The 27,266-nt window shown below is 30.5% G+C and overlaps 1 protein-coding gene across 2 annotated transcripts in view; it reads left to right on the top strand.

Moving 5' to 3' along the window:
* LOC139499879 (uncharacterized) overlaps positions 1 to 27,266 on the top strand; it is a 65,472-nt gene that overhangs the window by 30,690 nt on the left and 7,516 nt on the right. The window contains exons 9-35 of one of the 2 annotated variants that reach the window (XM_071288453.1): positions 1,114 to 1,146; positions 2,310 to 2,423; positions 3,825 to 3,911; positions 6,921 to 7,010; positions 7,542 to 7,733; positions 8,188 to 8,418; positions 9,201 to 9,221; positions 10,941 to 11,075; positions 11,777 to 11,874; positions 12,920 to 13,106; positions 13,519 to 13,623; positions 14,001 to 14,217; positions 14,976 to 15,151; positions 15,571 to 15,719; positions 16,280 to 16,382; positions 18,180 to 18,300; positions 18,943 to 19,149; positions 19,606 to 19,749; positions 20,206 to 20,408; positions 20,786 to 20,876; positions 21,309 to 21,426; positions 21,759 to 21,903; positions 22,551 to 22,641; positions 24,439 to 24,609; positions 25,614 to 25,827; positions 26,221 to 26,365; positions 27,030 to 27,192. In XM_071288453.1, the coding sequence (XP_071144554.1) occupies positions 1,114 to 1,146; positions 2,310 to 2,423; positions 3,825 to 3,911; positions 6,921 to 7,010; positions 7,542 to 7,733; positions 8,188 to 8,418; positions 9,201 to 9,221; positions 10,941 to 11,075; positions 11,777 to 11,874; positions 12,920 to 13,106; positions 13,519 to 13,623; positions 14,001 to 14,217; positions 14,976 to 15,151; positions 15,571 to 15,719; positions 16,280 to 16,382; positions 18,180 to 18,300; positions 18,943 to 19,149; positions 19,606 to 19,749; positions 20,206 to 20,408; positions 20,786 to 20,876; positions 21,309 to 21,426; positions 21,759 to 21,903; positions 22,551 to 22,641; positions 24,439 to 24,609; positions 25,614 to 25,827; positions 26,221 to 26,365; positions 27,030 to 27,192 (3,751 nt within the window). The remainder of the gene's footprint in view (positions 1 to 1,113; positions 1,147 to 2,309; positions 2,424 to 3,824; positions 3,912 to 6,920; positions 7,011 to 7,541; positions 7,734 to 8,187; positions 8,419 to 9,200; positions 9,222 to 10,940; positions 11,076 to 11,776; positions 11,875 to 12,919; positions 13,107 to 13,518; positions 13,624 to 14,000; positions 14,218 to 14,975; positions 15,152 to 15,570; positions 15,720 to 16,279; positions 16,383 to 18,179; positions 18,301 to 18,942; positions 19,150 to 19,605; positions 19,750 to 20,205; positions 20,409 to 20,785; positions 20,877 to 21,308; positions 21,427 to 21,758; positions 21,904 to 22,550; positions 22,642 to 24,438; positions 24,610 to 25,613; positions 25,828 to 26,220; positions 26,366 to 27,029; positions 27,193 to 27,266) is intronic. The other variant, XM_071288454.1, reaches the window with a different exon arrangement.

The raw sequence follows: 27,266 nt of genomic DNA, 5'->3' as shown, positions 1-27,266 counted from the left end.
TTGGTCATTATCTTGAATATTATTATAGATAAAGATAAACTGTAAACAGCAAAAAAGATCAGCAAAGTAAGATCTACAAATAAGTTAATATGACCAAAATTGTCAATTGACCCCTTAAGGGGTTATTGTCCTTTAATGACAATTTTTCACAATTTGTTCATCATATTTGCTAACTTTAAAAAATCTTCTCCTCTGAAACTACTGAATGGATTTGGTTAAAACTTAGCATGATTGTTCCTTAGATTATCCTGCACAATGTGTGTGCTTTGATTTTTGATCCGTCAAAAAACATGGCCGCCGTTACTTAAAATAGAACATAGGGGTCAAATGCAGTTTTTGGCTTATATCTCAAAAACGAAAGCATGAAGAGCAAATCTGACATGGAGTAAAAATGTTCATTAGGTCAATATCTTTCAGCCCTGAAATTTTCAGATGAATCAAACATCCAATTGTTGGGTTGCTGCCACTTAATTGGTAATTTTTTAGGAAATTTTGCAGTTTTTGGTCATTATCTTGAATATTATTATAGATAAAAATAAACTGTAAACAGCAAAAATGATCAGCAAAGTAAGATCTACAAATAAGTCAATTTGACCAAAATTGTCAATTGACCTCTTTAGGAGTTATTGCCCTTTAAAGCCTTTTTTCACAATTTGTTCATCATGTTGACTTACTTTAAAAAATCTTCTCTTTTGAAACTGCTGTATCAATTTCAGCCAAACTTAGGCTAAATGAGTTTCAGAGTTTCAGAGTATCTAGTATAAATTTTATATTTCATTTCCTTGTATGTCAAGAAACATAGCTCCTATGGCTAAAATAGAACATAGGAGAAAATGATTTTTTTTTTGCTTTTGAAGAAAATAGGACGATTCAAAGAACATTTAAATAAATTGAAAAGCCAAAATAATCATTGATGAGAGATTAAACCAAAAAAATTCAGGTGAGCGATTCAGGCTCTTGAGAGCCTCTTGTCTTTTAGACTTTCATTATAAAATCAACCCTAATAAGTAAAGCAGGCAAGACATTTTAGTATGTGCACTCTTGTTTCTTTCCAAGCTCCTTCTTTCTTTTAAAATAAGTAATTCTATGTGTATCATTATGTAACAATTTTAGAAAGGACCTTAAATTTAGCGTGGAGCTTTCATTGTAAGTATATCCTTGTTGGCAACCCTGGGTAAAATGGAAAAACCAATTGGGAAATGGAAATTATTGTTTTATTTAACACTGTGTGCTTTATTGTTTAATACACTTAATATTATAAGGTAGGATGCATGTTTTTATCTTATATTAAAATAAGAAGATGTGGTATGATTGCCAGTGAGACAACTATCTACCAGAGACAAAATGAAATAGAAGTTAACAATTATGTATAATAGTTAATTAATTGAAACCAAAGCAAAAAAAACAAACTAAACATTTTTAATGATATGACCTGACAAAAAGGTATGAATTAAAACAAAGATTCAACTACACAAATGTAGTTAAATACTAGATAATTGTAAGGATACTCAACTGAATTGCTTTAAGTATATTAGCATAAATCTATGATTTCTATAAATTTCAAACTTAAGCAATAAATGATTCTTTATATATGGTATTATGATGGCAAGATCTGTTTATCTACTATTGCTGACGTGCTGAAGCATAAAATTTCTGCATTTTTCAAATTAATAATTTTGAAAAGGAAAATATTTCTCCTAAAATTACAAGTTGGAATCTTGACAAAGGAGACCTACTTATACACAATTTAATGGTTAAAAAGGTTTTTGAATATGAAATCACCAGGGGTATTTTATAAATTTAAATCCATCATTGTATACATGAAAAGGTAAACTTATATATGATATGGATAATTTGTTTATCATAAACCTAACTAAAAAGTATTCAGTATAATTTCCTGTCTTATATCAAAATGTACTGAAACATATTTTGTTAAAGTACTTTCGACATTCCAGAAAATAGATTTTGGACGGATAGGTTCATATATATTTCTATTTACAAATGTAAAAAATCACATGAAATAGGATTGCAATAGGAATGTTAGAAAACTTAATTTCAGATTAAGATTCCATCAGCTATCTTTTCAGGCTCATTTCATGAGGTGTCTGAATTTCTTTATAGATAAAAACATACACAAAGCATACATTTGATTAGATATATCCAAATTTTATTAATATAAAATATGATTTTCAAGTCTTGACTTTATATCTGTGACCGTGACTTGTAAACATTATATAGCTCAGAGATATACTTGTATTAAAATAATATTAAATGCAACACCAGCTGATTGTTTCTACTAATTTCTTCAGAGTGAAAAGACTAAGAAATGCATTGGACAAAAAGTTACTACATCAGTCATTGTACCAATGGAGTTGTAGATTCCAGATGAGACTGAAAGAAAATGCAGCAGATCATTACTTCAGGTTTGTTATGATTAATTTGAATTATAGAAGAGTATAGGTAAAGATTGAGGTTGCAGCATCCCATCAACACAAGATCCTTAAAATAGACTTTGAGAGATCACGGCTTAAGGTCATAAAACTTTGTAGTACTATTATTGTACTCAGACTCAAGTATTAACCAATCAAAATACTGAATTTGGTGTTTTGAACACAAATTGCATAATCTGAGTACTTAGTAAAGATTTATGACTGCAGGACCTGAGACCAAACACCAATATCATGAAAGACTAAAATTGACTTGGAGTATGTAGGTTAAACAACTGGCAAGAAGTTGTTGCAAAGAAGCATCATACTGTATTTTTGCTTATTTTCTCTATTAGAGAAAAAAAACAAGAGCCATCATATAAGCTGATGAAAGCAACAATATAGATGTTAAGGTACCCAACACCTTCCATAAAATTAATTGGCTTGTTTAATTTTTATAAAATTTTGACAAAGTATTTACTTTCGCCCTTTGACAAAAATATAGAAATTTCAAAAAATTTGAACCAACCATTTTATCAGAAAAAATACACTGATTATATAGCAGTTTGACAAACACTAATTTTGATCATTGAGAAGCTTAATATTCCCTTAACAACACAACGTAATTAAAACTTTTAGCTGATTTTACAGAGTTATCTCCCTGTAGTGTTAGGTACCACCTTAAGTTAATGTTGATAGGCAATTTAAATCAACCAAGAAATGTTTTGAGCATTGAACTCACAAAAAATAACAGCCCTGGAACCATTAATGTTTAGAAAATTTAGTTTTACTTCAAATTATTTGTTGCTTATCATGTTTAAATACTTTGTGAATACTATTTTTTACCAACTCCTGTTCAAACATAAACTGCCTTATCTATCAAAAATAAGTGTACATGTATAATCAAAAACATTTTTATGCCCCATTTATGGGCATTATGTTTTCTGGTCTGTGCGTCCCTCTGTCTATCTGTTCATCTGTTCGTTTGTTCGCCTGTTTGTCTGTCTGCCGGTCCTGCTTCATGTTAAAGTTTTTGGTCAAGGTAGTTTTTGATTGAGTTGAAGTCCAATCAGCTTGAAACTTAGTACACATGTTACTTATGATATGATCTTTTTAATATTAATGCCAAATTAGAGATAATCTCCTATTTTCACGGTACACTGAACATAGAAAATGATAGTATGGATGGAGCATCCATGGGGACACATTCTTGTTTCTTCAGAAGTAATGCTCTTTTGCATGCATGAAATGTGCAATTCCAGTATGAAGCATTTCATGCAATTTAAAGACGGTTGAAACATTATCCTTATTCTCCTAGAAAAAGCCCATCATAAATGAAAACTTTTGGTTGGATATTAATGTTTAAAAAGCTATTTTAAAATGGTACTTTTATTTCAGGTCCTGTTTGTTACATCAAGCAGTAGAATATTGGAAACAGTTTACAACATTGTCTAAAGAGAAGAAATCTAAAATGGAGATTGCTATGTATGTATTATGTAAACATACCCTAGACTATCACATTTTGTCTATCCTTACAATATTATATCTGAAATTAAACTGTGGTTTCCCAGATATTAAATTTTACATTTCCAGCATTTGTATTTGGAGACTCTTAGGTCCTTATTTTATTCTGATGATTTAGTTAAATTGACAAAACCTTTTTTTTTGCCTTTTTGGGAAAAATTCAAAGAGAGAAGAAAATTTGGGTAAGGTTCATTCTGCAAAAAATGTTGCTCATGTTTATATCTTTCAAGCAAGAAAACGTTGAAATAAACATCAAAGAATTTGAGAATTCTTTACTTCTGTAGATAATAATTTGAATTTAATGTATATGATCTTTTCCAGGAAACATTTTGTGTAAGTTTTTAGGCATGTGAATGTTATACTGATCATAACAGTACTACCATGGAAATCTATTATACTCTGTCTTTATCTTGCTCAATTATTTTACAGTCGAATCATCATTTAAAAAAAGTGAAAGGATGTACAATAATACTTTGCTCATGAAAAATGTGAATTTATATAAAGTTGTCTCCCTTTTTTTTGTAGGAGGTAAGGCTCTCTTGTCAGTTATTTTGGTTGATTTTTCATTCATCGTTATTTGTTTATTTAAAATGTTTTAAAAGTAATCCAATAATTTTTGACATGGTAGCCAATATTTATATTTCTTTACAAGAAAAGTAGATTTAGTATATCATGCAACATTTTAGGAGCCATTGGGGAGTGGGTCCCAGCTAATTTCAAACCCTGGGCACTATGCTTCTTCAATGCAGCTCATATACCTTTTTGATGGTATTTGAAATAAATTTTATGCTTATCAGGGAAGAAATTTTGTATCCTCCGAGGTAGCATGGTATACATGTATCTTTCTTATTCTAACTTGGTAAAGTTTTGCATCACAGTCAATTTCTTAATAATCTATGGTAAAATATTCATGGTCTTATCACCAGAAATCATCTTGTGTTGTACAGCAATATTTACATTTCTTTGACCTACATTTGATGCTTGAGTGACTCAATGATATCACAACACTACAGTCTTCTTGCATGGTACAATGGTGTTAAACAATTTCAAGGTCACTCCAAGTTTTTTTAAAACAAAAAAATCTGTTAAAAAAGGTGTTTGTCCAAATCTTATCTTAGTTTTCAGGTCTTTAATGATTTTAAACTTACTTTGATATCAGGGTTTGAAGTTAAAATCCACACCTTAATATGTTGTAGCCAATATATATAGAAATTTTAGTAGCCCACACCAAATTTTTAGGGATCATTGGCTAATTTCAAATCCTGGAGATCTTTTTCCTCCTGAAGTGAGGATTACTTGCATTAAAATCGTTTTGTTATTATGAAACCCCCTAAAATCCTTGGAAGTGGGAAATGCATGGTTAGAGGTATGGACTGTTTATGAAAGGCATACCATCTTGTGTAATGTTTTTAATGAATGACATCCCTCTTTGTGTAATGTTTCTATAGCATACTTAGAATGAGTTAGAAAACTTAAGGTTATGGAGTCAGTTTCACAAAAAAATTACAACTAAGCTTGATCGTAAGTAATCTGAATTGTTCATGACTTGCGATCAATCTTAATCCTAATTTTTTTTTGTGAAATCAACTCCAGTTTATATCATTAAATTGTTAACAGTTTTGCATGGCAGTTTGTTATGAGAAATTTGTTTTGTTGTAGTTATTCATGGATATGGAGTTTTCTTAGAAATATATTATGGTAGGGGTTGCAATGAAGATGTGGAATATTGTGTTTTGGGGTGGTTTTTGATTTAAGAAAAGGTTATGGGATTGTTATTAATGATATACATGTTGCAATTTTAACAGCAATACCTGAATTAATATATGCATATATGAGTGGTTTGCCTAATATGATTTTATATTTTCTCAGTTTAAGCTTAATCAAAATAGAAGAAAAATTTAAAATTCTTTTATTATATAAATTCATGTATCTTTAAAAATGCTTTTCTCTTTACTACCATGTACATGATGTATTTCAATTTTAAAATTAATATTATGAATATATTTATATCTGTATGTAAATGCATACTCAAGACATATATATGTAACTTTTGGTAGTTAATGTCATTGAACAATTATTTTCTTATATTATTCTGTTTACAACAAAATTTGATTTAAAAATATGACTGTTAAATTAAAAGTACAAATATATATAGGAAGAATGCTTCTAGTCCCAAATAAAATTGTAAGAATTTAAAGATTCGACTAAGAAGTTTATAAAGACTTGGTATTTATTTTTTCTTGTTAAATTATTCTTAATCATCTAAATTCCATCATAATTAGCATTTTGATATAAGCTGCTTTGTTCTTAGTTTTTGTTAGGTGATCATAGAGTGAAACAGGAACAAAATTTAGGAGTGCTTTCATTTGCTTATAATTCAGAGAAATTCTATAAGCAATTGGCATTTAGAATGTTTCTATCATGTTTCTATCATCCTTAAGGATTTGAATTATTTCTGTTTCTTAGAGATTTTGAACGGAAATCTTATCTTTGTCTTTTATCTCCTTACTGTTTGTTGTTATTGCATATCTAATTTCTTGAATTGCAGGCTTTTGTTTTGAATACATACATTCAAAAGGGACAATACAGTTTTTTTGAAGAAATTTATGATGATTTTAAACCCCTGGATATTAATTTTTGCTAATAGAATTTTATACCTCCTTTTCTCTTTAAGTATATTAGTCTTGCTCCTTCTACACAGCCTCCACCCCAAAAAAATAACAAACAATCCCTAACAAAGTGAACACTTAATTTTTTTCAAAGCATTACACATTAGCTAGTTACTCAAGGAACCATGTACACATGACAATTTACACAGAATTAATATGTGTATCCCTAATATTTAATCCTGAGCAATTAAGAAGAATTACACTTATCCACATCAGTTTCCTTTTCATTGAAAAAAGATACAAATTAATTTTTACTAAGTAAGCAGTGTTTAAATATAAATGTTTTTATTTGTTTGTATAGGAAGCAGCATAACAAAAAACTGGTAAAGCAGACATTTAAAACAGTTACTGTTGTATACCACAAACACAGGGTGGCCAGAGAACATCATAGGTAATGCATATAACTGATTACACACATAGGGTGCACCATAATAGGGTTCTATCACTACCACTACGTTTCATCTCTGGTGAATTATTGCATTGGTGCCACCAGCTGCCATTGAAATCCTAAGGAATATTACGTTTTCATCTTTTTCACAGATATATCTTTGAAAATTTTAAATGAATATGAAAGGAATGATGTATGTAAAGTCCTCAACAAGGGAACATATGTAGTTCTGATTTAATGAAAAACTTGGATGCAATTTTTTGGTTCTGAAAAATAATGGCACAGCAATTTGAATATTTAGAAAATTGATGAAAACCAACCCATTTGGACCTCACTTTTAAAAAAATATCTTCTGTAGTCTTGAGAAATTAAGGAAAAAATTCCAGTTGAATGATGCAGGCTTTGGTAAGCCTCTTTATCACTAGAAAAATATATATCACATACAGATTAATATTGATTGTGAATCATTTAACTTCCTCAATTGGTAATAAAAATAATTAACCATTTTTAAATACTTCTATTATTTGATTAAAGGACTGGAACATTACACCAGGTGTTGACAGCGTGGCTACATGTGACACAGATTCTGAAGCAGGAAAGACATAGAGATATGTTGGTCAGTATAGAGCACTGGACCATAACGACTCTACAGAACTCCTTTACACAGTGGAGAGAGCACCTGCTAACACAGAGAGCTCAAAAAGCTTCACACAAAAAACTTGTTAGGTAAGAGGGTTAAAAGGTATTCCAGAATATCAGAAAGAAACTTATGGAATAGAATAGAAAACCTTATTTTGATTCGGCTTGGCATTAAACATACAAACATAAGCTCTGGTGAGCTTTTTACTGAATATAAAAACTTCTACAAAACAAATAAAGCATAGTATCATGCACATATAAATTCAAGCAGCAGTCAAATTTTCAGATTTCTAACAATCTAATATAAAATATTAATAAAAATTACTGGTAATTTCAATGTTTTTTATTACTATGAAAATTTGACAACTAAAAGTCTAATCAGCCATTGTAGGTTATACTGCAATGTCCATGACTTATTCATGAGTACTTTTTTCTAGTAAGATTTTTTTCTAAAATGAGTCGCTCATGCATTATCTAATTATTTATGATTTTCTATATATTCTTAATCCTGTTAATTAAGATTTATTATTGTGTTTCTCAGAAATGCTTGGAAAATATGGAAGATACAATGGGAGACAAATGTCCATGAGAGGATTGAAATTGAGGGTAAAATTCGTCATGACGTTCTACAGGAAACATTTGAGACGTGGAAGGATAACGTGGCTAGACTGAAGAGAAGACGACATGGTGCTGAGGTGTTTATACAGAGGGCGCTAGTCAGACAGGTTATTGAGGCTTGGCATGAGCATACTAGTCATCGTAAAATGATCAGGTAGTGCTTATAAATCATATTTTATTATTATTTCCATAGAATGAAATATTGAAATGTTAAGGTGGTACCCAACACTTTCACAAAAATTAATTTGGCTCGTTTAATTTTCATAAATTTTGTCAAAGTATTTACTTTAAGACTTTAATAAAAATATGAAAATTAAATTTTTTTTGAACCAACCGTTGGTCACAAAAATTACACTGGTTATATAGCAATTTGACAAACACCAATTTTAATCATTGAGAAGCTTAATATTCCGTTTACAACACAACGTAATAAAAACGTTTAGCTGACTTTACAGAGTTATCTCCCTGTGAATATGAGAATAAGTAGATGTGGTATTATTTTCAATGAGTTAATTATTAGATTGAGGTTCCATGTAAGAAACATAGGTCACAGTACAGCCTTCAGTAATGTGCAAAACACATAACATATAGTCAGCTATAAAATACTCAACATCACAAATATAAATTATTCAAAAGTTGAAAACCAAAAACATGGTTTATAAAAAAATCATCAACAAAAAACAAATATTGATAGAAAGCAATCAAAGTCAACAACTGAATTACAGACTCCTGGCTGAAGACAGGCACATTAAAAAATCTATAAAAAATTATAAAGTACTGTACCAAATTTCATCATATCTAAATATCTTCTCTGCAACATTCTACTTTAACAGAAAATCTTTTACTTTTGTGTATTGATTCAATTTTTATGCTCGAATTCTTCGATGAATAAGGTCAACTTATCAACAAATATTAAAAATTATAAATTTCATCAAGATCAAGGAAGGAGAGAAAGAGGTAAAAATCTGATTTAAAACTTGAATTTTAAAGATTTTAATTGTCTATCATTTGATTTAAAACCTGTCTTTCTATTAATCACTTAGATTTTTTAACAGCACTATTTTTGTTTAATTTCCTGCCAAATCTACCATCATGATTTTTTATTTTTAATCTGATGCAGTTTTGTGTTTTTTTTTAATTCCACGTTTATTTCAGCTGCATCCATTCTTAGCACATGACTTGATTTGTTTGATGCACATTTACATTTGATTTATTTTTTGTAAGCTCCTGTTTTTCAATACAAATGGCAATGTGAGCTATAAGAATGAAGTTTCCATTTGAAGACGTCAAATGTTTAGTATGAGTTTGGAGTTATTTTGTCAGAATTGTCTTTTTTAATCATTTTTTTTTTATATAGTTTTTAGAAGTTGTCTAAACAACTTTGGGAGCTAGGTTGAATGTATCAACTATCATTGTCAGTATCTACCTTGAAACATTTAGAGTTATTGTTCCTGGAAAAACCTTTTTTGGCCCGAGAACACAGTTATTTCGTAGTGCATTTCTTTTAGACAATAAATTTAAATTAAACAAATTGCACCTGCTCTTTCTCAAAAAGATTTTTACAGTGTAGTGTACTATCAGTGAGACAAATAATATCAAAATTATTGAAACTTCTACTAGCTCTAACTCAAAATATTGACAATTCTGTGTTAAGGGGGTGTAAAATTCAGTTTGACAGCTTCAGACATGATAAAATTTGACTTTTTTGAACTGCACCCAATTTTTTTTTAACATGTAATTACATCCCCCTACTTAATATTTCATGCATTTAATATCAAGAAATAAATTGGGAAAGTGTACCAAGTAAAACATGCAAGTTATACACTGTTTAAACTAGGGACTATATTTGTAGACAACAAAAACCAAAGGACGATAACTGTGTCCTTGGACCATTTGTCGATTCACATTATGTGGTCCAGAGACAGCAAATTCTACAAGTTAATTTCAATGTGTGTCTACACTTTAAAATAGTTAATTGAGTCAAAGTGGTTAAAAAAAAAAATAGAAACAAATTATGAATCATCAAAATCAAATCTTGGAAACAATTTTCTTTATAAACCAATTAATTGATGCTATGTCTCTTGTATTTTTATATATTTATAAAATATATTTTGATTACCCATATACCATACTTTTTGTTTGATGATATACTACATGTATCTGTTTGGTATATGAGCTTTGTTAGATAGCAATATCAACTTCCTTTTAAAAATATAAAAATGCATTGAATTCCAATATTCAGTTTTTCGTAACAACAGAATAGTAACTTGTCAATGTTTCCAAACAGAAAATCAAAACTAGGAATGAGCTAGAATAATGGTAAAAAAAATAATGAAAACAGGATATGTTTGTTACTGTAATATTTTAAACATTTCTATTGCGGGAAGTAAGTATTTTTTTTTAAATTTTGCTTTTGAATAATCAATTGTAACAAAATGACATATATTAGAACAGTAGGAATAAAGTATTTAATGGGATAAAAAATCAAAGAAAACAGCAAACCCAAAAATCAAAAATATAAAACATTTAGAGGTTAACATATAGTCATCAGCTATACATAAGATTTACTCTAACAAAGCTCATATGTTTGTATATATGATATCAGGTTTACATTTATATATAAAAATTGTAATATGCATATAGCAAGATTTTGATTTTGATATTTTATACCACCAGGGCGTTCAAGAGAGTATTTGTACACAGAATGAATGAGGCTGTCCAAGTTAAATACCTGTCAATTTGGAAGAAAAGATTTGAAGATAAACTGGACTTACACAGAGCTAAAAGTTTCTGGTCCAATACTTGTGCTAGGTAAATATTTCTTTTTTTGGTGAAGCAATGTTCCAAGAATGAATTCCAAATGCTCTCAAATTTTCAGGGTCAACTAAAAGAAATTTAGGTTGGGATGTACAAATGCACAAAGCAATTTCTCTTTTACATCGTTGACTGTAAATTTTTCAGACAAGTATCCTAAATTTTTGCATGGGCAACTAACCTGTTTGAGTTAGCCAGTTAAGTTATGGGAATGTTGGAAAATGGAGAAGTTTTCCCCGTTGGATTGTATATTATAAAAGATAATCATACGGCTTTAACTAAAAACTACTTGCGGGTGAGGTGATCACTTGATGACTTATCATTTTTGAATTACATTAAAGTCCATACTTCAAAAGATCAAATTAAAGTTAAGAAAATCAAGGTTTGAGTCTAGTATAAACATTTTAAGATACTCCATAGAACAGTGACATATTATTCTTTTCATAGCACACATGAAATTGTGATCACAGATCATTACAAGTTATCTTAGAAAGTATATATGGATATAAGAATAGTTTATATTTATATATAGAAAATGTTGAGGATGAAAAGACAAGCCATTCTTAATGCTAATGAAAAAAAAACCCGGAAAACACTTATGTTATAATTTTGTACAAGTAGTAGAGTTTGAAAATTATATGAACTAAAATATTTACCACTGTAGCATTGTCATAAATGTTTCATCATTATTTATATAGGAAGGCAGCTGTGGTGTGGAGAACTGTTTGCCATCACAGGTTGTTAGATAGATTACTGATTACAACAGAACCTCATAGACAACTTTGTCTTCAGAAAGGTAGGTATTTAATGAAAGACAGCAATAGGACAGCAACCTATAAATAAAAACATGTTTTTTATTTGGCAAGGTTGATTGATTCTGCAGTAATAAAAGATGTAGCAGAATATTGGTTTTTTTATATCTCTGTGACTCATTTCACAAAAAATCTTACGATTAGAAATGATCGCAAGTTATACTGAAATTTTCATGACTTACAACTTACAGATTTTTTCCTTTAAAAACCAGCTCTTTAAAGTTTGAAAACAGTAAATGGTATTTATCACAAATTTGGGAAAATTTTGAATACATCTACGGTAAGCTAAATAATAAAATTGAGAAAGGAAATGGGGAATGTGTCAGAGCGACAACAACCCGACCATAGAGCAGACAACAGCCAAAGGCCACCAATGGGTCTTCAATGTAGCGAGAATTCCCGCACCAGTAGGTGTCCTTCAGCTGGCCCCTAAAATATGTATACTAGTACAGTGATAATGGACGTCATACTAAACTCCGAATTATACACAAGAAACTAAAATTAAAAATCATACAAGACTAACAAAGGCCAGAGGCTCCTGACTTGGGACAGGCGCAAAATTGTGGCAGGGTTAAACATGTTTTTATCTCATTTATTTATGCATTTATCTCATTTATTTACTGAAATATAACTCATTGAATTCTTTCAAAATAGGTGAATATTTATATAGGAAGCACATAAAATCAGTGCAAAACATGCTGAAATTTATCCTAAAGTTATTAAATCTCCAACTTTTTTTTTTTTAAATTAATATGTTTTTGATACATGATAAATAAATTTGTATTATAATGATGTAAATTAATAAAAAGTCACAGCGAAATGTAATTTTTGACATTTTACACTAAGTTACAGAGTGGTAAATAAACCAAAAAATATTTGGTGACCATATAATTATTTTATATCTTTCAAATAAAAATTTATGTCTCAACAATATATAGTTTTTTTTTGTAAGAAAATCGTTGGTTATTCTTTACAAATCTGACACATGCTTCAATTTTGTACAAATGCTCACATTATTTTTCATTTCAGTCATGTTTGATAGATGGAAGGAAGCAAAGAGAAAGATAGATGAAGAGAAACATAAAGCAGACGTAACGAGAGCCATCTTGGAAACATCGCTGCTGAAACAACATTTCATCAAATGGAAAGAGGCAGCAGAACAGAGGTTAAAGATCAGACCTATGTTAATAAGACGAGAAGGTTCTCTATTATCTGAGTAAGTTCTCATAGTAAAATTGTTTATTAAGAAAAATAGAGCTAAAATACATCAATTATAAATTGTGCTCTTATTCTTTCATAAATAAAATAGAAAGTGGAAATGGGGAATGTGTCAAAGAGACAGCAACCTGACCAAAGACCAGACAACAACCCAAGGCCACCAATAGGTCTTCAATGCAGCGAGAAACTCAAGCAGCTGGAGGCATGCTTCAGCTGGCCTTTAAACAAAAATGTATACAAGTTCACTATACTTAACTCCTAATTATACACAAGAAACTAAAATTAAAAATCATACAAAATTAACAAAGGTTAGAGGCTCCTGACTTGGGACAGGCGCAAAAATGACTTCAATTAAAACAACCTTTTGATGGGCTAATTATAAAATTTAATCATTTTTTAATTGTTTACAGAACATTTCTTTCATGGCATGGTTTGGTGCAGCATAAGTCTGAATGTAGAAAGAACAAAATACTGTGTGACAGGAAGAAACTGAGAGCTGCTTTTGGTGACTGGAGGTAAGTAAAGGCCTAATTTGTAGCAGCTAGGTAAAATTTAGAAGTTTGGGCATGGTTTTATTATTTATTTGATATTTCTTTGCATTTGATGATTGCCAATCTGTCACTGCTCTAGTTTGTGTATTTTTTCCCAAAAAAAGTAATAAATACGAAATTTGATTTTTTTATCATAAAAAAAAAATTGGAAAGTAAAACTAAAATATTTCAAAAGATCAGTTATGAGAGTATATTTTTGTTTGCATTTGTCAAGATTGAAAACAACTTTGTATCAAATTTTTCATGGAAACATCATAAGTTAGATCTTTTTGTTATTATATGCTCTTAAACCTTGATGTTCTAAGAAAGAAAAAAAAACATTTCTATAATTGTTCTTGTAGAAAACAATATTTGATCCATCAATTGGAGGTCAAGATCAAAGCCAAAACATCAACTAATCAGTTGAGGCGTTGTATAATTGGTTGGTCTGCTGTAATCAAAAGGAAGCATTCTGCTGTTAAATTCCACAATCAACAGATGGTAAAACAACTGTTCTTCTGCTGGAGAGGAAAAGCTTTTGATCAAATAAAGGATAAATATGAAACTAAAGAAACCAAGGTAACTTTTAATAGGTCCATTGGGCCGGGTGTATTAATATTTATCATATATTGTATATTTATAATCTGTACATATTTACACATGTCACTATAATAAATAATTTACTTACTTATAATTATGGAGGGTCCAGAGTCCAAATGAGTTTCAGGCTGTAGGTCACATTCAGTGATAGCATTTAGAAAAAAATTGTCAGGATTCTTGATGACAGGTTCCAGGTCCTGAAGTCATAAATCTTTCGAGCACGATTTTCGTACTCAGATTCAGAAATCAACCAATCAAATTACTGGATTTTTTGTTTGGAGCACAAATTTTGTACTCCGAGTACTGCCTAAAGTTTTTTCACCGAGAGCAGAGAAGTTTTGTCTTGTGGTTTAACTCATATTTTAGAGCTGGACATTTAGGTTTCATTTAAAACTTCACCAAAGAGAAACAAAAGAATCTGAAATGTAACATAAGTAAATCAATATCTTCAATGTTACAACATCATGCAGTGTTGTTTGTGATGCAATAGCTTGAATTCTCAAATTAGGGATGTTACAAAACTTTGCTCCAGGTGAAAGGAATCGGGTTTTAATCCAGAAAGCTTTTTAAGTAAAACAATGCTTCAGTGTATTTTTAACTTCTAGAAGTTCTGCTAAGTTTCCTTTTCAAATTGGTGTTTAAGTCAGAAAAAATTATACTTTGTACAGTCACTTTACTTTCTATCTGAGATCCTTTTTAATAAAAAATTCACTTCATATTTTCTTGTTTATTTACAGGAACTAAATATGTATTTGATGAGAGAATACTTTAAATTGTGGCATAGAAATGTACATCAACAAATACCAGAAAGAGAGGAGGCAATACAGCTGATGGAACAGCAGAGGGCAAACTTCAAGGTCAAGTCATCTTTCCAATCATGGAGGAGACTATTCAGAGCAACAATTGTGGCAAGGTAGAAATACATTTCATAATATCCAATGCTATAATCTAAATAAAAAAACATAGTAAGAAGATATATGAAGATGTGGTTTGAGTGCCAATGAGACAACTTTCCATTCAAGTCACAATTTGTAATAGTAAACCAATATAGGTCAAAGTACGGCCTTCAACACAGAGCTTTGGCTCACACTAAACAGCTAGTTATAAAGGGGCCTCAAAAATTACTAGTGTAAAACCATTCAAGCGGGAAAGTTCAGAACATTGTTGGTCAAGAGTCTGTAAGTTATTGAGGGTTTCAATTTGATAGTGTTTTGAAGAAAAATAAATCTTCAACTATTTTAATTTTTTCAAGTTAAAAATTTGGAATTGTCAGTGATTGATATGAGAAAAAAAATCATTTTAATGATAATATTTGTATTGTTTCTTCTTCAGAGAAAACCAGAAGTTGTTGGTTAGAAGACAATTACAGAAGATTCTCACAGAATGGCATGATATGACAGACTTCAGTGTTAAAGATGCTATACAGAAGTTTGCTGTACAGCTAGGATTACAGTCCCCAGATGGTACCCCTGAAGGATCTGGTAAGTTAACCTTTAAGTTCTAGTAAGTTCTTCCAAAATGGTATACCTAAATCTGGTCATTTTGCTTTGTCTACAGTCCCTAGATGACCCTCCTGATGGAACAGTGAAGTTTGCTGTACAACTGGTCTACAGCTCCTTGATGGTTCTGGTGAAAGTTAGTTACAAGTCTTGTTTGGCAGTCCTCATTTCATTAGCATACATACTGAGCAATATCTCCCAGTACACCTTTCCTTGTATTATATTGTTGAAATTCATGTCCTTTTAAAGATTTTTTTAAAGAATGGACAAGTTCTTTTTGATATTGCAGGCATGGATAATTTATGTAATTAACCTTACTGTAAATTCAGAAGTTGTTGCATGCATTCCTATCATTTTAGACTAAAATGCAATTTTAATTTTTGCAATATTGAGAAAAATTATGGTTAATTCATATAAAAAATTTCAAAATGGGAGTTTAAATTATTGCTTTATAACCCTGTCACATTTTTCGCAATAATAAAAACATTGCAATAATTTCTGAATTTATAGTAATCTTGTATATAAATTATTTCTCATTATAGTTGCAATAGTTGACCAGTTACAGAACTTGACAGATTTTGATCATACAGACCCTCTCTGGAGCTCATTTACATCACCAGCTCTTGGTACACCAAGGAGTAGGAGGTAAATATTTATATGTATTTACAACTAGATATTATTTACACCTCAAACCTTGGAATTTTAATAGTTATCTTAATAATATCCTTGAAAATGTTTTTTTACTCCCTGGTCTAGTAGTTTTTCTAATGAAACCTTTTTTTTACAAGGAATTTATTTTTATCTTTTTGCTTTCAGAAAATACCAAACTAAATTGTTTAACCTCTTTACATTTGCTTTTCCTTTCCATATTAATAAAATAAATGTGTATTAAATCAAATGTTTCCATTATTCAACTAATACTTTGAATACAACAATATAATACATTGTGTATTTGAATAAACAACGACAATGATTAACCTAAAAGATCTCATATTTCAATGGACACCTTATGTTAGACTTTGAAATTCTAACAAGATAAGTACTTTTTCCGATGTAATTTATTGAATTTGAATTTGATTTGAACAGTTTATATATAAGAGGGTAAGATAAGGATTTGCAGTGTTATATTTGGGACTTATACATAACCGATAAGTCTCAGGTTATATGTATCTACATTTGTCCATTTTCTAGTGATTTTGGTATCTAGTAACCTTTATGTTCTGGATTGAGGATTCAAAACTGACATGTTATTTGCAATTTGCGTACTTCTAAAAACACTTATTTTGTTGTTAGAAAATTTGACTAGGAAATGGACAGATTGTGAATTCTTTAAAAATTTTAATTTTCAGTATTTTTCATTCACTGGAAAAGTTTGAATTTCACTTTTGATCAAACAAATGTTTATGTATTAATAAAAGAACTTCCATGTGTTACCTTAACAAATTTAGTGTCCATAATTACATTTATGTTGTTTGAAATAACTAATAATTTACATAAACCTGAATAATTCAGTCCCTCCTTGTAATCGATTTCTCTTCCTGGAAGTCTTAACACACAAAAAACTATTTATCAATCTGGATTTTGATTGGTTCACTTTGAGAGAAGTGACAAATCAGCAGTTAGCTCTATTATATCAAGAGTTTAAATCCAAGCTGATTCCGATTGATTGATGGATGGATGATTTTTCATTGTCAATGCATTTAGGTATTAATGTAGCCATCAGAGACCAGCAAAATATAGCGAAATATAATGACTGGATTATTCAGGTTACAATTTACAGTTCTAAATTTTGAAAAATAACATCAGATACTAAGCATGATATACATTAGTATTAATTTCAGGGAGGTATCTCCAGAAGTTCTGTGCCAGAATTTATGCTTTTTTTTTAAATTTTCTTTTGTCGTTCAGAAGTTACTGTCCTTAATCTTATTTGAAAATGGCACTTATGTTGTTTATATGCACAGAAGTTACTGTCCTTAATCTTATTTGAAAATGGCACTTATGTTGTTTATATGCAAAAACTTAAGAAACATCAAAATTTAACACTTAGTTTATGATGATAAAGGAGAGTATCATATCACACCACTTCCTCTCTTATTTATTTTAACAATGATTACTTTCACAACGCAGAAAACTCAGTTTGCTATCAACTTGACAGCTTATTACTTGTTGGTTAACAGGTGGTTAAATACAATTTTTATTCTTGAGTTCTTTATACATGCACATGAAAAAAATTGAAAAGAAAATATTAAGGAATTACATTACATATGTCTTCTCACACAAACATTTTCAAAAGTTAACTTATAATAGCAAGTCCAAAGATTTTTGTCTAGACTGTCTTGATGTCTATGTTGCAATATAATGTTCAATTCATGATTTCAGCAATAAGACTTAAAAAGAAAGGTTTTCCAAGTATGATTTACCAATCTGTTTTTTTTACAGAATGAGTTCCAGTCGAATAGCAGTGGACTATGACCCAGATCATAAACCCTCCATGGCTGACACATCTTTCTTGGACAACAGATTTGCTATAGAACATGCTGTCAGAACACAGAGGATGAGGGTAGGTATCTGTATGTATGGGGCCCCATACAATGGTTGTAAAGCCCTAGATTTAAACTGAGAATTTGATCACTACATATTTAACACAAAGCAAGCATTTGAGACATTTTCATCCAAGTAAATGAAAGTTGGTGCTTTTATTTCATCATGTACCTAATTATTAGGCATTTCTTTTCCTGAAATTAAGTTTTTTTCTTACATAGGTATACATAGATATTAGAAGATGTGGTATTATTGTCAATGAGACAACTCTCAATCCTAGTTACAACTTGTAAAAGAAAACATTTATAGGTGAAAGTACGGTCTTCAACACAGAGCGTTAGCTCACACCCAACAGCAAATTATAAAGGGCCCCAATAAACCATGTAAGTTGGAACTGGGATTTAGATTCAGGTATGTGCTGCTGTCTGTAAGTTAATCAGTTAAAGCTATTCATTAGTTTAAACAATATTTTGTTATTAATTAGATCCATCTTAAACAATATAAATTCATATTGTGAGAAATAGGTTTCATAAACATTATCAAATATATTTTAATTTTAAAATTAATTAAAATCTGTCTCTTTGTGTAATTCAAATGTTAGATGTAAGAGGTGAGGATAAGGTTGGACATCATTAAAACAATTCTCAATTAATAATTACAGGAAGTTGTGACAATGTTTATCAAAAGATTGAGATTCTGGCCTCTCAGTAATGTATTTGACCAGTGGAAAGAGTTTACAGCACGCCAGCGTGAGATGAAGGCTGCTACTAAACAGGTTAAGGAACTACATGTACAACTTCAGCAGAAAATGGTATTTAGAATATGGAGAGAAACTTACGAGGGAAGTTCTAAAGCTAAAGTACAAAGTGTAAGTCTTCATGAAAACACTGCATCAAAATAGAGTGGTGTATTTTTTATTATAAAAAATCCGTATAAAAATAAGGAGATGTTGTTTGAGCCAATGAGATTTGAAAGAATGAAAACAACTATAGAGCACTGTAGTCTTCAACATAAATAATGTGATCTAGAATCCCATAGTAAAGAAATGAAAGTTATGATAATCAATTTTTTTTTCAGTTGAATTGTCTTTGATCTAATTTTGTCTTTTGATAATCTATTATTTTACCATGACATTATTTTTTTTTACTTAAACTCTTGCATTACATTATACATTGTATCTTCTTAAAAATTCCATAGAGATGTAACTAGCTTCATTTTTCCTAGTCAATTTGAAACAAAAGATTGGACAATGTAGTAAAAGCTTTCCTAAAAAAAAGTTTATGCAAAAATATATCTTTCATTGTTTTTTTTTAATTTTTCACAGAATTCCTCATTGCAAAGGAGAGTATTTGATGCTTGGTATGACTTTAAATGTCACAGTAAATACAAGAAGAAGTTATCTGCCCTTGCTCTACATCATAACTCGATGAAGATCTACAGACAAATATTTCCTATGTGGTTTGAAAAGGTAAATGTTCATGTCATAAATTGCTGTTTTGAAATCTCAATCAATTTCCTTGGATATTATATGGCTATGCCCCTGTATAATTGGTTCAGTCGAATTCAGAAAAAATGAAGATCACTTTTTCATCAGAACTCTTTGTGAATATCTGGCAAGTTTTAAGTTGAATGTGGCGTTTTGTAAAATTTCATGGAATAATCTCCTCAAGAAATTTGAAGTGTTGATAAATGATTCTTGAACAATTTACAAGTGATTGAATATGCAAAGATAACAACAAAAAATTGAATGGATATTTAAAAAGTTCACCTTGAGCTATAAAAACAACAGCTGTCCAATTACATTTCTTTTCATAACCCACCTTCCCCAACTTCCACTTAAAAAAAAAAAAGAAATGAAAAAATTGTAGAAATTTTATTTGCTTTTGAAATGATTATTAATTTGTCTAATCATTTATTTATTCAGGCAAAAGAGAAAAGACATACAGAGAGGATAGTCCATCTGTGGTCAACAACAACTTCAGAGGAACAAGCTCTACTTCCAGTGGAGAGTTCTGTTAAAGGGAGAATACAAAATAAAACTCTTAAGAAATGCTTTGCTATATGGAGCTTGAAGTACCAACGAATTACAAAACTGAAAAATGCATATCATAGGATTGTTTTAGAGAGGTTAGGAAATATGTCAATCAGTGTAGGCAAACACATAATAACCTCACTCATGGGTTGATGTCGTAATGCAATGACCCTGTCTATCCTTTTATTTGTCCTCTACTCTGTAACTTTTGATACCTATTAGTCATCTAAGTCAGCTTATTCACAAATAGTCTGTTTTGATTTTTGTCAGGAATTTAAAATTGTTTGGTTATCCATGTTAATGTTTAGCAAATCTGAAAATTACTAACTACCTGTTATTCAATACTTTGAATTTTCATTGTTACCACTGTGTGTCTCTTTCTTGAGCTATTATTAATCAACTTTATTGACTTTATTCATAAAATGTAAATAATTGAATTGATGATAATTACAGTAGTCTTATATTTTTCAAGATGTCTACATATATGGTTTGATTGGTCAAGTCTGAAGAAAGAACAAAGAGAGAAATGTAATGAGTTTAATACAAGAAGATTACAAACACAGGTAAGTGACAATAAATATCTTTATCTTTATCGCTATTTTGTGAAATTTTCCTTTGATATGAAAATTATCCCTATAAACTAAGGGCGCATGTGCTTTTGTCAATGTGAATTTCAATGTTGTCATAGGCAAAATAGCAATAAACAGATTATCCTTGGTCATTTCAACTCAATCGTTTTTCTCACTTTTGCCTTACCTGCTCAAATGAGAAAATAAATCTCGTTGAGATGACCAACTATGATCTATAAATTTATCCATCAGTTGTTAAAACTGTTGTACTGAATTTTACACATGATTTGTTAGCTTGAAAATAGCATTTTATTTTTAGTTGAAATGAAATGGTTTATAGTTTCATATTATTAATGCATTGAAGAAAAATAACTGATAAATCTATAAGTTCCAGAATTACTAAAGTGGCTGATGTTTCTTTTACAGATGTTTAGAACCTGGTGTGTGAGACAGAAACAGATGACCTCTGTGAACAGGAAGCACCAAGAATCCTGGGAAATATATCAGTCAGAAATTCTTCAAGTCTGGCACCAATGGGCTAAAGGTAGAAACAATTATTGGCTTATTGTAGAGTCCTTACCTAGAAAAAAAAAGTGATGTTCCTAGATTTGTGGTTAAAAGCAGTACATTGTAATTCATGAATTGGTTGCCTCAACTTCAAAGTCTTAAACTTTTTAAATCTACAAATTTGGAATATCTTCATCTGTAGAAAATTGGATGTTCATTGTCAAACTGACTAACTTCATGGAACAAAAAATGTAAATTGGTTCACAGTTAATATACATCAAATTTTGTAATATTGAGATACATGAATTAAGTTTAATTATTTAAGCTGTACAATGTTAGTTTTAATTTAAGGCATATTTTTTTCTCCAGCTAACAAGAAAAGAAGAGTATTAGCTCAGATAGTGACCCACATCAGACAGAGGAATACATTGTGTAGAAACTTTGTGGTATGGAGAGAACAGACACAAAAACTACAACTAGCCTCTAAACTGTATAATCTCAAATTAGTTCAAAAGTAAGTTAATTTCTCATTAGTCAATTAATGTTGAAGTTTAAGAATCTAACTTTAAATGGGTTTGAGAGCATATATTTTTCCTCAGATTCAGCAGTTAATATTGCTTATAAGACAGAGATTTTTGTTTAATGGAGAGAAACAAATCATGAGTCAACACCTGTATAACTCTTATATCTATACTACTAAAGTAAGAGACTGATTTCATTGAGTCGCAACTCCTCTGAAACCATTCAAAGTCAGAAATATTTTTGATATGAAGTATAAATGTAGTGTTTTGTGTTTTCTTAATTTGGCTGTTTAACCCATTATTCCACAGAAAACGTCAATTTTGTAGAAAATAACCCAATTTGGAGATTTTATAGATCCGCGTCTTGTATGCTTTCACACCTACTCAGTCAATGTACTGACCATGATTTGAAAACTCTTTGTTTCAAAACTTGCCTAATTGAACCGCAATTATACATGCATCTTCTTATAGTTTCTATGATTGGAAAGTTTCAATAATACTGTCTGAAATAATAAGATTGGTTAAAACTTTCAGGCAAATGAAAAACTAAACCATTGATGTGCTGAAACAATAGGCTTGAAATAGAGAATTAAGAAATAACTTGTTGATATAATGCATTGTATTTTTTTTTTCTTTCCAGAGTTGTCATTTGCTGGCATGATGTCGCACATACAAAGAAACAGTTAAAACAAAAAGTTCTTAACTTCCAAGTCAAGTCATATACCAAACTGGTAAGTAAATACAAGACTTATATAGAAAAGGGGCTGAGTCAGGATTTGAGTTAATGGACACGACCCTGATCGTGAATCTGCCCCTGCAGATAGCTAATGAAAGGAAATTGTTAATGGTATGTCAGCCAATGAAAGGTACCATGAGCTACATCTACTGCTGAATACTTCTGATGTATTAATTAGATCAAGTCTTATGGATATTATCACTTATTGCTTTATCCAGATGTCTCTTTTATCATTTTGTTATAGAATTTATCTGTTACTTTCTGTCAACATACAAGTTTATATGAGCTGACTGTTATTTATACCAAGGCTTCCAAAAAACATTTGAGCCAGCTGGACATTTTATATCTGATCCTGATTTTAATCCCTTAAGACTAAGTCACAAAAGGCAGTTATGGTAATCAGATGGCCATTCCAATGATAATGACATTAGATTAAAAAACGATTTTAAACTTTACTTTGTTTTGGATGTTTGGATGTAAACTGTTGAATTGGCAGTGCATCATTCAAAGTGTGCACATCAGTATGCTCATATCTGCCATAGACTCTTTATTTGTGCAAAATGACATGTCAAAAACTTCATTTTCGTTTTTAAAATCATGTTTTTCTAAAACCGGATGTTGACTTGACAATGGTAAAACATGGACCGTAAACGGATACGTAAAATCATGACTGAGTGAAGAAGCTTTTTCCACGTTATTTCTTAAACAAAATGCTTGAAATGAATGTTTAGATACAGGTATCAATGATAATTTTACCATTTTGAAGAAATAAAGGATGCATAATTAAATTTCCCACCTTTGCACATGCGCACACGTGTTCTAGTTCATTCGACGTAGTTCTGACGATTTTTCATTTGATCCTTTTAAAATTTTTTATCAAATCATGTAGATAAACTAATTTCTTATAATTTTAATCTTTTGGACTAAATCAATGAGCTACAAACCGCTGAAATGTAAGAAAATAATTGTGAATAGATCGATCAATTTATACCATGTCAGGTACTGAACATAGTTTACCTGTCACCTTAACAGGTAGATATCACCTGTCCAACAACTAATTAGCCTTTATTAAAATAAGAAAGTATTGAAGTAGGGGTTGTTTTGATAGTAATTAATCATCATGTCACTTTTATGACCGGAAATGTGTAGATGTTAAAGGCAAAAGGTTGGGTTAAAAAGATCGTGACTTATGTTAAAATGACCGAAAAAGCCTTGAAAACTAAAATGTATATGACCGTTTCATGCTTTGCCCAGCCTGACTTTTACCGGACATTAATCAAATGTCCGGAATATATGACCGTTTTGGAAGCCCTGATTTATACATACATTTTTATAAAATAATTTTGAATAATAAGCAAACCATAAAAAATCAATTTATTAACTTATTTCCAAATATATTTTCTGAATATTCTAGTGCTTGTCATTTTCAGTACTGTAAATCATTGTAAATCATAAAGATGGCGCCGCAGTGACCTAGTGGTCTAAGTAGTTACTTCTGTAATCACTAGCCAATCAACACTTAGTTGTGAGTTTGATCCTCGCTCATGTGGGTGAAACTTGACTCCAATCTTAATTTACTAGGGTTGTCAGTTTCCGTATCAAAGGTAGTGGTTTTCTCGGGGCATTCCAGCTTCCTACGCCAATAAAATCGGGCCACCACGAAATATCTCAAAAGTGGCCTTTAAAAGTGGAATTAAAAGACCAACAATCAATCAATCATTGTTATAAATACAATATCATCCCAAATCATCTTTTCCATTCCAAATTCTACTGTCATCAATTTAAATTACAGGTAATAAGGATGTTTAAAACATGGCATGGTGCTTACGTGGACAGATTACAGGAGTATGAGGAACATGAACAGTATGTACAGCGTGTAGCTCTACAGATGGCAAGAACGTGGAGATATAAAGCTCAAAAGGCTAGAGGGCAAAGGTTACTTCAGTATCACCAACAACTAGAGGTAAGTCTTTTATATGTTCTTGATGATGTTCCTAGACAGTGATATGTATCTAGAACCTCTGAATAGTATAAATACTGAATAATGTTCAAATCGGAGGCCTTGGTGGCTGAGTGGTCCAATTACTGTATCACTACCCTGTCAACACTGGGGCCATGAGTTCAAATCCTGCTCATGGATGGTTCATTTTGCTTCAATCTTAATTGACTAGGATTGTCAGTTTTCCTGCATATGGCTCCCCATCTTTCTCCACCAATAAAAACTAACTGCCATGAAATGGGGCAGTAGTGCTGAAAGTGGGGTTAAGTACCAATTAAGCAATCACTGTTCAATTTAAAATACTTGCCATACATTCTATAGATAATACTGTGGATTAATTAATATTCGTTGGATACCAATTTTTGTGTATTTCGTGGATAAAGGGGAACCAAGAATTTATAAGTTCAACAAATTACCAATTTCCCAAAGGAATAAATGCAGACTTTGCCAAAATCACGAAATTAAAAGTTTTCCTCAATCCACATAAATTGATTCCCACAAAAATAAATGAGGCCACAGTAATGACTAAATCCAGAAATTATTGCGTGCATTTATTATTGTGATTTTTTCATTTTAAACTTAAATGCAATTTTAATTTTCACGATTTTTAGAAAAGTCATGCTTAATTCAGTTAAAATATTCAGAATGCGAGTTTGAATTATTGCGTTTACAACTCTGTCGCATTATTCGCAATAATAAAAACCTTGCAATAATTTCTGAATTTACAGTAATTAGGAATTTCAGTTATTGATTTTAGGAATCCATATGAGTTTTGGTGTTACAGAATATTCATTGTTTCCTTTGTTTGATTATTGATATTTAAGAAATATTCTTAGTTTGCATTTGCTTCCTTTGATGGAAGACAATTTTTATTAGAGACATTGATGAACATAAGCTTACAATAAGTTACAAATTATCACAAATTATCACAAACTAAATTGTTATAAATTATTATTTATGTTTTTCAGATGAAGAAATACTTTGAAAGATGGCGCTACAACTATGAAAGAAATCTAGAGAGAGAACATCAGTTGAAGAAACTAGTCGATCGTAAAAATTGGCAGTTGATGGGAGCATACATGGATAGTTGGAAGACTTCACTCCTGGCTAAACAGGCTATCAGACTATATAACATGAAGCTAACAGGAACAGTTTTGCATTACTGGCACACATTTACACAGAGTAAGGAACTTTACAAATTCTGGTTTTTAAGGGTATAATTGCTAAATTTTGGAGTGCCAGCACTGGCAAGGTTACCTCAGTTTAAGAAGTTGGCTAACTTAATGCATTGATTTATTGCATTTGAAATTAGTATTCTACAGAGATAAATAAATTCCATATATGATTTTTGTAGTGGCTTTCATTTCAATTATGTTTTTTCACATAATAAGTTCCTACTATTGGTTTCGAAATGTAAGATGAAGAGATGTGAAAATGCCATTTTGTTATTTCAATTTATAAGATCATGATTCTAAGCCCTTACTTAACTACAAACAAGCTTTCTAAAATAAAATACCAGCCTGATATTTTGTGAATCCTAATGAGACAAAAGTTTGAACGAGATATTTTTTTCAGAATCCAAGAGAAGATTGGAGGTGTGTGCTGCCTACAAAGAAGCCTTATCACAGAGACATGTAAAATCATACTTTGTGTATTGGGTCAACATGCATAGAGCACAGAAATCAGTCGAAGGACACTTCCATCTCAAACTACAAATTCAGTAAGTCAATACAAACAAAATTATATTTAAGATGTGGATTCATAATAAAAATAATTAATTATTTGGGGAATATGGGTGAACCAGAAATTCAAAAATTCAAGGAGTTGAGTTTTTTCAAAACATAAAAAGAATATACTTGTATGCAGACTTTGCCAAAAAACGAAAAATCTTCATGAATACAATTTTTCCTATATTCCGGAAAATTTGTACTCACTAAAATATAAGAATAAACAGTATTGTTTATTTCAAACACAAAGGTTCACAAATGTATATTCATATCAGAAAAGGATCTGTTTAAACAGGATACAATATTGAAATATTTACAGTATTAGTTATAGCTATGAATTAAGATATATCACATTATCGCTATTTTATGAAATTTTCCTTTGATCTTGCTGACTGATAATTTCATTTCTCAGCAGAGTCGAGTGATATGAAAAATTATTGCCAAAAAATGTGGCATTGTCAATTACATTGACATGAAATTGACAATGTCTTCTTAGGTAAAATAGCGATAAACACATTATTATTGGACATCTCAACATTAACTATAAGTACTACACTTTGAAGATTCCCTGAAGAATTTAAATTCCTTGAAGATTCCTTGAAGAATCTTATCATTTTTGGCTATGACTAAATATAGTATTTTTTTGCTTGTTTCCAGAGTGCTAAGATCCTGGCGTGATTATACAAGGAGACAACTTCATTTGAAGAGACTTGGAGCGATAATGACATGCAAGGTCAATAAACGGATGGTCAGTGATGTGTGGATGTCAATGAAATGTCAGTTTGATTATTACAACTCACTGACTGAAACAGCAGAAAAGGTATGTTAACAATGGGTAAAAAGAGTGACCATATTAAATTATCAGATCAATGTTTCTACATGTAGTGATATAAT

This window comes from Mytilus edulis, chromosome 13 (assembly GCF_963676685.1).
Source record: "Mytilus edulis chromosome 13, xbMytEdul2.2, whole genome shotgun sequence".
NCBI classification, from domain to species: domain Eukaryota; kingdom Metazoa; phylum Mollusca; class Bivalvia; order Mytilida; family Mytilidae; genus Mytilus; species Mytilus edulis.
Note: the sequence above shows the minus strand (reverse complement) of the source record. Positions and strands in the feature narration are given on the sequence as shown.